Source organism: Ranitomeya imitator, chromosome 2 (assembly GCF_032444005.1).
Source record: "Ranitomeya imitator isolate aRanImi1 chromosome 2, aRanImi1.pri, whole genome shotgun sequence".
Classification (NCBI taxonomy): domain Eukaryota; kingdom Metazoa; phylum Chordata; class Amphibia; order Anura; family Dendrobatidae; genus Ranitomeya; species Ranitomeya imitator.
The window spans coordinates 521,492,082-521,505,238 of NC_091283.1; the positions used below are offsets into that span (position 1 = coordinate 521,492,082).

Genomic DNA, 13,157 nt, shown 5'->3' on the forward strand with positions numbered 1-13,157 from the left:
GAGGAAACCCACGCAAACATGGGGAGAACATACAAACTCCTTGCAGATGTTGTCCTTGGTGAGATTTGAACCCAGGACTCCCAGCGCTGCAAGGCTTCTGTGCTATCCACTGGGCCACCATGCTAGGCACACCAAAGCGAACCAAGAACATTAATAGTCATAGTGAATATGGATTAATAAATATTACTCAACAGGAGCCAAAAAGGCAAAAAAAATAAATAAATTTAAATATTACCACCATCTAGATAGCTCTATACATAAGTCGCTTACAATAGCGGCTCATCCTGGCAAGAGGCAGATGACATTGAAAGCATACTTTAAATAACACACTATCTCCACTGTAAGTTTCAAAAATATTTATATACGCACACACACACACACACACACACACACACGTCATTCACCAGCAACAATGGGTCATGTCAAAGCAAATGTTAGATATCCCTGGCAATGTTGGATGCTAATCCATACTCCAAATAAATAGTAATACCATATAAATAGCATAGAAAAAAAAAAAAAAAAAAAAGGACTACTCTAAAGAACTGTTCTACGCAAAGAATGAAAAAACATACAAAACAAAAAGCGTATTTTGAACAATTAAAAATGCAATATTTTATTATTACATTAAAATAATGACAGACATACATTGAAAAAGTGCCATTGGTGCATGTTGAGGAGTCCAAAAGAAAATAAGAGGCGACGAAGGCACGCCACCGAAAAGCACGTAGGGGAAGTGGCACCATCACGTGGATTTTGGTAGGTCTTTTTTGGTTCACTCCACATTATTGCAGGGCAAAGCTAGAAATATATGATATATTTTAGCACTACACTTGGTGCTTAGTATAGTTTCAGAGATTCACCATTATTGAATAATATATGTTATAGCTAATCTATGAGTGGCATAATAGAATATATTTTTTGATGACACTGCATAATTACCACAAGTCTGTAATTATAATTTGCATTAGTCACAATTTTTACGGATTTATAGTATTCCTGCCTGCCATTAGATGGTGCCACTTAGTTTCTTTTGGGCTCATCAACAAGCATTTAATGGCACTTTTTCCATGTATGTCTGTCATTATTTTAATGTAATAATAAAATATTGAATTTTTAATTGTTCAAAATACACCTTTTGTTGTAACAATGGGTCACAACGGGTCATCGCAAAATTCAAAGTAATGTGTTTGTGCACAAGCCCAACTCGCAACAGAATATCTAAACGAGTGGCTATGTATAAGCAAAGTAGAGCAGTTTTTCATAGCACATACATGTAGTTTCCATGACCCAGAGTCAGTAATTTATGCCCGCCATCACAATGCAGCCAGTATTTACAATTGATGTGATCAGGGGGATAAAGTTAGGAGATTTTACTGTAAGTGCAAAAAAATAAAAAGTCACCAGCTACTTTTAATATTTAAAAAATGAGTCTATCTTGCTCAGAATAAGCACAAAAAAAGCAAAACTCATCCACTCCACGGTATTGTCCCTGATCTCCCTACTTCCTCTACCAGCAGAAAGCATCACACTTCTAGCTTGGCCGTCACGTGACCACTACAATTTAGCGTCTGCGGTTACTTAACACCCTCATCAAAAGAGGAAGCAGACTGTACACCAGTAACAGTGCTGAGAAACATCAGAGAGATCCAGTAGGCATATAGTTTTAGGACCACCATGGCCTTTTTTTATTTACTTTAAAAAAAAATAAAAAAAAAAAATATGAAAAGTAGTGACAATCCCCATTAGAATAGATTGAAAAAACACTAATGTTCTGTGGCCAAGTCACCCATGGGTTTGATTTTTTACCAGGCTGGAGAAACGCCATGCTGGACCCATGGGGACATACAGAGAAGCCCTGTTGGGACCATCCGGTCACCTGACCCCATGGGGACATACGGAGAAGCAATGTTGGGACCATCCGGTCACCTGGCCCCATGGGGTCATCCGGAGAAGCAGTGTTGGGACCATCCGGTCACCTGGCCCCATAGGGACATACGGAGAAGCCGTGTTGGGACCATCCGGTCACCTGGCCCCATGGGGACTTCCGGAGAAGCCGTGTTGGGACCATCCGGTCACCTGGCCCCATAGGGACATACGGAGAAGCAGTGTTGGGACCATCCGGTCACCTGGCCCCATGGGGACATCCGGAGAAGCTGTGTTGGGACCATCCGGTCACCTGGCCCCATGGGGACATCCGTAGAAGCCGGGTTGGGAAAATCTGGTCACCTGGCCACGTACCTCAATGGACTGTCAGCTTCTCACAATCATTGTTACATTCTCTTTGTTGGTGCCCACCAAAAGCGGGGTGCCACTGGTGGGGGTAGTCGGTCCTGAAAGTCCTGAAGTGGCAGCTGCTCTAATCTCGGCGAGCCAGTGGAAGGGCGGGACTTTGTTTGCATTATTTTATGCATTTGCTGGGACTGTACTATGTTATTGCCTGTTGGTGGTTCAATACATTATTGCCACACTATTTTACCCTCACCCTGTGTTGTCTTAGTGGTTATCTACCTACAGTGAAGAATGGGGATGTTCAGTGGTATGAGCTCTGGTCTAAAGAAAGCCGGGCCAGCGGATGAGAGCACCCACTACCTCTCGTGTCTCCATATTGCCCATTAAAAGCATAGCATGTGCACAATGGAAAAAGCCTCCAGAGACATAGAAAGTACTAGGGACATATATCATAGAATAAGAACTTAGGCTATAAGTAACTCAAAATCATTGGATATTTACAGGAATACACTGTGTGGCCAGATACAGATAGGGAAGTATACCAGCGAGATCAGGAATATTAAGCACTATAGCAGTTCTGGAACTACAACTCCCAGCATTCCTCTACAGCCACAGCCCATCAAGCAGCTGTTGCCATTGGGGAATGTTGGTAGTTGTAATTTCACAAGAGCTGGAGTACTGAGGATCGCCGATTCCAACCACATCATATTGTGGCTGTTTAACTACATGCACTCATCATCTTCAGTCCCCACCCACTAGTTCCATTTTCACTTAAAAAACGCATTCATATCCTCTATCAGTCATGGAGAAGGTTTGTACTCTGCATTTCACCAGACCGCATAGCAGAGGAGGGTGGGAGCACCAAGACACTGACCTTCCTTATTAATTCAGAAATGACTGTACGTCATAAGAGTCCTAGACTCCCAAGCTTCCCTGCAGCAGTGCATTAACTAGATTAACACTCGGGTGATTAGATATTGCTCAATGATTTGGGCTCTGGCCCAGATTGCAAATGGACACAGTGCAGATACAGAGATTTAATGATGGCACTCCGCTGTCATTTATCTACATTAAGTGAACGCTTCCAAGGACTTCAGCATCCAGCTCTCAGGACATCGTGTTTTGAAGAAGATTATTCTGTTCTGATGGGAAAAAGTTTGAATAAATTACAGAATTTCTTTTTGCCAAGACTGAAATAGCGTTTTAGACTTTTCCTAGTCCTGTAAACTGTATGCAAAGATCTGAAGTAAAAGATGGAGCCGTAGACAAAGACGCCAATCTGGAGAGACGCAGAGACCTGGGTCAGTTGGAGTGGAAGACAAGTCGCTGTTAACCACTTACTAGATGCCAATCTGGGTTCACCACTACAGAACCACCATTTATGCAGACAACAATTATTGGAAATGCCAGCTACGCTTACCTCTGTGAGAAGCCATGGATGGTCCTGAACGAGCCTGTCCCAGTCAGTATCGTAGGTAACCTGGGCGTACTTGAAGCGGTTCTGCACTGCAGCGCTGGTACAGATGTGTTTATACAAGAACTCCTTTCCGGTCTGCTCAGAGATGGCTTTCGCTGACATGGTGATGCTGGATCGTGGTGGATGCTACCTGTGACTGAGATAAAGGACAAGGTATAAGATGGGAGACTGCATATAGGGTCTGAATCCTGCTCCTATTTTAGACTCGGTCGACAATCGTGACAGCAAAAACACCGCATGCACCAATGAACCCTGACAGACACCATTTAAAGGGTTGTACAAAATTAAAACGTTAACGACTAAGAAAAGGAGAGAAGTCATCCACCATAACAAATAGTGAACAACACACACAGAGTAAGGGACGAATCTGCATATCACAAAATACAACAGCAGAGCAATTACACTCATCTTAGCCCATTGTAGGGCATAACCGAGAGCTTGTCAGCTGCTTCATGGTGCCCACACAGCGGCAGCATGAATCAAAGACCAGGTCCTCCATTCTCACCATCGATGTTTTACTCGGAAATGTTGAAGCTTGTCAGCCTAGTTGATCTGGTGAGAAGAAGTGAGAAGAAGAAGCGGAGCCCTGCCTCCTGGACTAGTCAGCTCATCTCTGCCGGCACTTTAACCCCTTCCCGACCTGTGACACAGCGTATGCGTCATGAAAGTCGGTGCCAATCCGACCTGTGACGCATATGCTGTGTCACAGAAAGATCGCGTCCCTGCAGATCGGGTGAAAGGGTTAACTCCCATTTCACCCGATCTGCAGGGACAGGGGGAGTGGTAGTTTAGCCCAGGGGGGGTGGCTTCACCCCCTCGTGGCTACGATCACTCTGATTGGCTGTTGAAAGTGAAACTGCCAATCAGAGCGATTTGTAATATTTCACCTAAAAAACTGGTGAAATATTACAATCCAGCCATGGCCGATGCTGCAATATCATCGGCCATGGCTGGAAACACTTATGTGCCCCCACCCCACCAATCGCCCCCCCAGCCCTCCGATCGCTCCGATCCCCCCCCGTGCTCCGATCCACCCCCCCGCACAGCGATCCCCCACCCCGTGCTCCAATCCACCCCCCCGTGTTCCGATCCACCCCCCCAGGCTCCGACGCCCCCCTGTGCCCTGTTCTCCCCCCCTTATACTTACCTAGCCACCCAGGGTCCGTCCGTCTTCTTTCCTGGGCGCCGCCATCTTCCAAAATGGCGGGCGCATGTGCAGTGCGCCCGCCGAATCTGCCGGCCGGCAGATTCGTTCCAGAGTGAATTTTGATCACTGAGATTGATCACTGAGATATAACCTATCTCAGTGATCAAAATAAAAAAAAATAGTAAATGACCCCCCCCCCCCCTTTGTCACCCCCATAGGTAGGGACAATAAAAAAAAATAAAGAATTTTTTTTTTCCACTAAGGTTGGGGTAAGAACTAGGGGTAGGGTTAGGGGTAGGGTTAGGGGTAGGGATGTGCACACGTATTCTGATCCTCTGTGGATTTTTCCGCAGCGGATTTGATAAATCTGCAGTGCTAAACCGCTGTGGATTTATCGCAGATTTACCGCGGTTTTGCTGTGCATTTCACTGCGGTTTTACAACTGCGATTTTCTATTGGAGCAGTTGTAAAACCGCTGCGGATTCCGCAGAAAGAAGTGACATGCTGCGGAATGTAAACCGCTGCGTTTCCGTGCAGTTTTTCTGCAGCATGTGTACAGCGATTTTTGTTTCCCATAGGTTCACATTGAACTGTAAACTCATGGGAAACTGCTGCGGATCCGCAGCGTTTTCCGCAGCGTGTGCACATACCTTTAGAATTAGGCTATGTGCACACGGTGCGGATTTGGCTGCGGATCCGCAGCAGTGTTCCATCAGGTTTACAGTACCATGTAAACATATGGAAAACCAAATCCGCTGTGCCCATGGTGCGGAAAATACCATGCGGAAACGCTGCGTTGTATTTTCCGCAGCATGTCAATTCATTGTGCGGATTCCGCAGCGTTTTACACCTGTTCCTCAATAGGAATCCGCAGGTGAAATCCGCACAAAAAACACTGGCAATCCGCGGTAAATCCGCAGGTAAAACGCAGTGCCTTTTACCCGCGGATTTTTCAAAAATGGTGCTGAAAAATCTCACACGAATCCGCAACGTGGGCACATAGCCTTAGGGTTAGGGTTGGAATTAGGGTTGTGGTTAGGGTTAGGGGTGTGTTGGGGTTAGGGTTGTGGTTAGGGGTGTGTTGGGGTTAGGGTTGTGATTAGGGTTACGGCTACAGTTGGGATAAGGGTTAGGGGTGTGTTGGGGTTAGAATTTAGGGGTTTCCACTGTTTAGGCACATCAGGGGTCTCCAAACGCAACATGGCGCCACCATTGATTCCAGCCAATCTTGTATTCAAAAAGTCAAATGGTGCTCCCTCACTTCCGAGCCCCGACGTGTGCCCAAACAGTGGTTTACCCCCACATATGGGGTACCAGCATACTTAGGACAAACTGCGCAACAATTACTGGGGTCCAATTTCTCCTGATACCCTTAAGAAAATAAAAAATTGCTTGCTAAAACATCATTTTTGAGGAAAGAAAAATGATTTTTTATTTTCACGGCTCTGCGTTGTAAACGTCTGTGAAGCACTTGGGGGTTCAAAGTGCTCACCACATATCTAGATAAGTTCCATGGGGGGTCTAGTTTCCAAAATGGGGTCACTTGTGGGGGTTTCTACTGTTTAGGCACATCAGGGGCTCTGCAAACGCAACGTGACGCCCGTAGAGCATTCCATCAAAGTCTGTATTTCAAAACGTCACTACTTCACTTCCGAGCCCCGGCAAGTACCCAAATAGTAGTTTACCCCCACATATGGGGTATCACCGTACTCAGGAGAAACTGGTCAACAAATATTGGGGTCAAATTTCTCCTGTTACCCTTGGGAAAATAAAAAATTGCGGGCTAAAAAATCATTTTTGAGAAAAGAATTTTTTTTTTTTTTTTCATGGCTCTGCGTTATAAACTTCTGTGAAGCACTTGAGGGTTCAAAGTGCTCACCACACATCTAGATTAGTTCCTTTGGGGGTCTAGTTTCCAAAATGGGGTCATTTGTGGGGGATCTCCAATGTTTAGGCACACAGGGGCTCTCCAAACGCGACATGGTGTCCGCTAATGATTGGAGCTAATTTTCCATTTAAAAAGCCAAATGGCGTGCCTTCCCTTCTGAGCCCTGCCGTGCGCCCAAACAGTGGTTTACCCCCACATATGGGGTATCTGCGTACTCAGGACAAACTGGACAACAACATTTGTGGTCCAATTTCTCCTATTACCATTGGCAAAATAGGAAATTCCAGGCTAAAAAATCATTTTTGAGAAAAGAAAAATTATTTTTTATTTTCATGGCTCTGCATTATAAACTTCTGTGAAGCACCTGGGGGTTTAAAGTGCTCAGTATGCATCTAGATAAGTTCCTTGGGGGGTCCAGTTTCCAAAATGGGGTCACTTGTGGGGGAGCTCCAATGTTTAGGCACACAGGGTCTCTCCAAACGCAACATGGTGTCCGCTAACGATGGAGATAATTTTTCATTCAAAAAGTCAAATGGCGCTCCTTCCCTTCCGAGCCTTACCATGTGCCCAAACAGTGGTTTACCTCCACATGTGAGGTATCGGTGTACTCAGGAGAAATTGCCCAACAAATTTTAGGATCCATTTTATCCTGTTGTCCATGTGAAAATGAAAAAATTGAGGCTAAAAGAATTTTTTTTGTGAAAAAAAAAGTACTTTTTCATTTTTACGGATCAATTTGTGAAGCATCTGGGAGTTTAAAGGGCTCACTATGCATCTAGATAAGTTCCTTGGGGCGTCTAGTTTCCAAAATGGGGTCACTTGTGGGGGAGCTCCAATTTTTAGGCACACGGGGGCTCTCCAAACGTGACATGGTGTCCGCTAAAGAGTGCAGCCAATTTTTCATTCAAAAAGTCAAATGGCGCTCCTTCCCTTCCAAGCCCTGCCGTGTGCCCAAACAGTGGTTTACCCCCACATATGAGGCATCAGCGTACTCAGGACAAATTGGACAACAACTTTCGTGGTTCAGTTTCTCCTTTTACCATTGGGAAAATACAAAAATTGTTGCTGAAAAATCATTTTTGTGACTAAAAAGTTAAATGTTCATTTTTTCCTTCCATGTTGCTTCTGCTGCTGTGAAGCACCTGAAGGGTTAATAAACTTCTTGAATGTGGTTTTGTGCACCTTGAGGGGTGCAGTTTTTAGAATGGTGTCACTTTTGGGTATTTTCAGCCATATAGACCCCCCAATCTGACTTCAAATGTGAGGTGGTCACTAAAAAAAATGGTTTTGTAAATTTCGTTGTAATAATGAGAAATCGCTGGTCAAATTTTAACCCTTATAACTTCCTAGAAAAAAAAAAAATTTTGTTTACAAAACTGTGCTGATGTAAAGTAGACATGTGGGAAATGTTATTTATTAACTATTTTGTGTCACATAACTCTCTGGTTTAACAATAAAAATTCAAAATGTAAAAATTGCGAAATTTTCAAAATTTTCGCCAAATTTCCGTTTTTATCACAAATAAACACAGAATTTATTGACCTAAATTTACCACTAACATGAAGCCCAATATGTCACGAAAAAACAATCTCAGAACCGCTAGGATCCATTGAAGCGTTCCTGAGTTATTACCTCATAAAGGGACACTGGTCAGAATTTCAAAAAACGGCAAGGTCTTTAAGGTCAAAATAGGCTGGGTCATGAAGGGGTTAAACTGGGTTTTCTCTAACACTGCAGCATTTTAAAGCAAAACTCAGTTTACAGTGCGGCACCATCAATCAGCTGACGGGTTTCCTATAGGGCTTATTCCGTACCGTTAATGCATAGTAATACGCAGGCCTTGACTGACCTGCATTTGGCACAAGGTATTTTGGGAGATCCAAAGCTATAAATGCTTACATTTTTATATATTCTCACATACATGAATGCAAAAACTTTTTCTCTTCAGCAGTAAATACTTGAAGCTCAATGGATTAAAAAGGAACTGTACTTTCAACAAACTTTGTAATTGTACCTTATGTTGTCTTGTACTATTGATTTATACAAAGTATTTTATCACAGATATCAGATTCCTTTCCCACTTATCTGACACTTTTCCCCCCTCTCCTTTGTCATTCACTATGGGGAGAGAAAAGAAAAATAGCTCAGGAGCAGGAAGAGGAAACAGGTAGAGGAAGAATAGAAAGTCTGAGGTGAGCTTTCTCTCAAGTCATTTACCTCACCCCGGAGCAGAGTCATATCCAGAAAGCTCAACTCTGCAGTATAACCTGTTCCATACTGCTGCAGTTTGTTTCTGTACACCAACTAAGGAGCGAAGAGCATGAATCCATCTCTTGTGTATTCATGGCAGAGACAAAAGCAGCTCCTCTCCTCCCACCAGCTAACAGTGGATTGCAAATTAGAAACTGAGCATGCAGAGGTAAAACAAGTGGAAATGCAGAATACAAGATATGTAAAGGACAGAAATAGTGTTACGCCTCATGTATAGATAAAGGACTGCTTATTCTAAAAAGTAAATTGCAAGTACAGTTCTCCTTTAAACTACCAGTCGCTTTTTCTTGCGCACAAAAACACATTTTGCAGTGGCTATGCCCTCCCTGAACAGCCAACAGTCTGGAAAACATTATGACTCCAGCTGAGAAAAGATCAGATACGTGAAAAGATCATCAGATACGTGTAATGTAAGTGAGTGACCCTGTAGAAAAATCTAAGCACATTGGTTTTGAAACAATGGGGCCCTGGGTTCAAATCCCACCGAGGACAATATCTTCATAGAGTTTATAGGTTTCCCCTGTGTGTGTGTGGGTTTCCTCCTAATTCTCCGATTTACTCCCACATTCCAAAGACATACTGAGAAGGAATTTTGTTTGCGAGACTGGTGACAGGTGAGCAAAGCTCTGCATAACATGTTAGGGCTATAATAAATAAACCACAATATCCTGGACTGTGCTCTTGAGCTTGCCATATACATTAGATAGCTTGTTTGGCTGATCGCAATCTTTCACAACCTCCCTATACAGATGCATGCTCAGATCATGTTCATGCGCCAGTAGAAAATGAGCAGCACTCCAAATCCAACTGCTGATCATCATCTGTGACAGCATCTGCCATCGGAGAAGAGTCGGAGACCCCGACGCACATTAGATGGCTGGCTGCTCCAGTGCAAATTGGCAGCAATACATCAAATGGGTATGACCAGGTTTGTGGTCACATTAGCCGTAAGCCTCATTGAGACATCAGTGCTTGTTCACGTAAACAAAAAAAGTCTTCAGTGTAGTGGATCAGTGGATCCGTTTTCAGTAGTGTTGCTCACATATATTTAGAAAATAGATTACCATTACAAAGGATAGGAACAACTTTGTAATCACAGACCACACATGGATAGCACACGGACACAGTTTCCACAAAACATATGGACATAGCACCATACACTATAATGTTCTCTCTGTGCAATGCACACACAAAAACCCATATGTGAAAAAAATCTCAATGTGGTATTATGCTAAAGTTATTTTGGTCACTAACACAATTTTCACTCTTTTTCAACTAGATGTAAAAATAAAAAAGTTAACCGTTCCTCGCTGAATAAAGGTAAAAACTGTAAAGAAAGTGTACAGTACAGTAGAAATGCTGAGTCGATTGACATCTATAGATGAATATTCTGGGTTAATTATAAACTCAACATTGTTTGCTATGTCTGATATAAAATTTGTTTTGATAAATGATCGGTGACTTCTACACTAATGACTTTCCTCCACTACACCACTGAGCGAAAGCAAATACACTTGACAATAATTTTTAGTGAGTGTCCAAGTCAGACCAGCAGCAGATAAGCAAGCAGCAGTTAAGTAAGTGGATCCATTGTTTGCATGGCTCATCAGATTATATACTGCCATTAGTTAAGGCCCCTTCACATTAAGCGACGCTGCAGCGATACCGACAACGATCCGGATCGCTGCAGCGTCGCTGTTTGGTCGCTGGAGAGCTGTCACACAGACAGCTCTCCAGCGACCAACGATGCCGGTAACCAGGGTAAACATCGGGTAACTAAGCGCAGGGCCGCGCTTAGTAACCCGATGTTTACCCTGGTTACCATGCTAAAAGTAAAAAAAAACAAACGCTACATACTTACCTACCGCTGTCTGTCCTCCAGCGCTGCGCTCTGCTTCTCTGCTCTCCTCCTGTACTGGCTGTGAGCCGGAAAGCAGAGCGGTGACGTCACCGCTCTGCTTTCCGGCTCACAGCCAGTACAGGAGGAGTGCAGAGCACAGCGCTGGAGGACAGACAGCGGTAGGTAAGTATCTAGTGTTTGTTTTTTTTTACTTTTAGGATGGTAACCAGGGTAAACATCGGGTTACTAAGCGCGGCCCTGCGCTTAGTTACCCGATGTTTACCCTGGTTACCAGTGAAGACATCGCTGGATCGGTGTCACACACGCCGATCCAGCGATGTCAGCAGGAGATCCAGCGACGAAATAAAGTTCTGGACTTTATTCAGCGACCAACGATCTCCCAGCAGGGGCCTGATCGTTGGTCGCTGTCACACATAACGATTTCATTAACGATATCGTTGCTACGTCACAAATAGCAACGATATCGTTAACAATATCGTTATGTGTGAAGGTACCTTAAGTGACTGCTGAGGTCACAGACTGGATGCAGCAGGCACATACAGCATGTCATCTCCTCGGGAAACCTATAAGTACCCATAAACCTTTGGAATCAGCAGAGCGCACCTGCACTGATCAGCAAAGCTAAAGGCTGGTTTAGTATAAGCCAAAAAAATAGGGCATTTTAGGAATCCATCAAGCCACCTTTTTAGCGTTCCTGATTATTTTTTTTGCCACGATTTTTCGAAAACGCAGTAAAAGTACTGTGATTCTACCACATTTTCAGAAACAAAAACCCCAAAAAGAATAAGCCTGAGTAAAAGTTGGTAAGCATGCAACGTACAGTATAGGAGCATGTTCACACTGGCCATTAAACAGATAAAACCTAAGAAAAACAAAATGAGCAAAAATCCTGCTCTAAATAAGTGAAAAGTAACAGTACATAGAAATGACATGGGATACTTTAGCAAATATTTTTTTTTTTTTTTTTAAAGCAAAAACAAACACCTGTAAAAGCCATCCCACCGCAACAAGGGATACCCAAATCGTGATGGTCCTATACTATCTTTTAAGGGAACCTGTTACCCCCAAAATCGAAGATGAGCTAATCCCACCACCAACAGGGGCTTATCTACAGCATTCTGGAATGCTGTAGTTAAGCCCCCAATGTATCCTGAAAGATGAGAAAAAGAGGTTAGATTATACTCACCCAGGGGCAGTCCCGCTGCGGTCCGGTCCAATGGGTGTCGCGGTCCGGTCCAGCGCCTACCATCTTCTTACGAGGATGTTCTCTTCTTGTATTCATGCTGTGGCTCCTGCGCAGGCATACTTTGTCTGCCCTGGTGAGGACAGAGCAAAGTACTGCAGTGCGCAGGCGCTGGGCCTCTCTGACCTTTCCCGACGCCTGCGCACTACAGTACTTTGCTCTGCCCTCAACAGGGCAGATAAAGTATGCCTGTGCCGGAGCCACAGCGTGAAAACAAGAGCACGTCATCCTATGAAGATGGGAGGCCCCGGACCACGATGCCCATCGGATCGGACCACCCCCCCAGGTGAGTATAATCCAACCTCTTTTTCTCATCTTTCAGGATACATCGGGGGCTTATCTACAGCATTACAGAATGCTGAAGATAAGCCCCTGATGCTGGTGGGCCAAGCTCATCTTCGATTTTGGAGGTGACAGGTTCCCTTTAATATTAAAACTTTACCATGTGTCAAAGGCGACCTCACTGTGAATAAGGGCAAAGAGTGTAAGGACAAAACAAAAACAACTCAAGACCAGTAATGCATCATGTGAACACCTTGTAGCTTGTATTATAATGGACATATCATACAAATGTGTGAATGCTGGCCTAAGATTTGTCCACACCAAGATAGTTTAAGTTTGGAGAAGAAATGCTCAAAAAACTGAGTTTTGAGGCACTTCTGATCTAGAAACGCCTGGGAAAAAAAAAAAAAAAGCAATGTATACACACAGAGATTAGAAAATATGCTTGTTCCAAAATATTCCAATACTTCGTGTCAAAATTTGATTCCTCAGAAAAAAAAAAAAAAAAAAAATTTCTCAACACTGCTTTACAGAACATCTGTCTACCAATGTTACTGCACCAAGGAAGGTGTCAATGCATTACAGGTTTAACAAACCAAGAGTCTGAATGGCAAATCAGCCTCTATAAAACAACTTGTTGGGACAAATTTATCAAACATTTTTCACTAGAATTCTATAAAAATAAATAAAAAAAAAAAATGTATGGCAGCCCCTAGCTGGCAGTGGTGGTGCATGGCAATGCGCTAAATACATTAAATA

The 13,157-nt window shown here is 43.6% G+C and overlaps 1 protein-coding gene across 2 annotated transcripts in view; it reads right to left on the reverse strand.

The window, feature by feature from the left end:
• The window catches only part of ACLY (ATP citrate lyase), a 79,819-nt gene that overhangs the window by 47,608 nt on the left and 19,054 nt on the right, over positions 1–13,157 (reverse strand). For both annotated transcript variants that reach the window (XM_069751784.1, XM_069751783.1), the window contains exon 2: positions 3,650–3,842. In XM_069751784.1, the coding sequence (XP_069607885.1) occupies positions 3,650–3,808 (159 nt within the window). In that variant the 5' untranslated portion in view covers positions 3,809–3,842. The remainder of the gene's footprint in view (positions 1–3,649; positions 3,843–13,157) is intronic.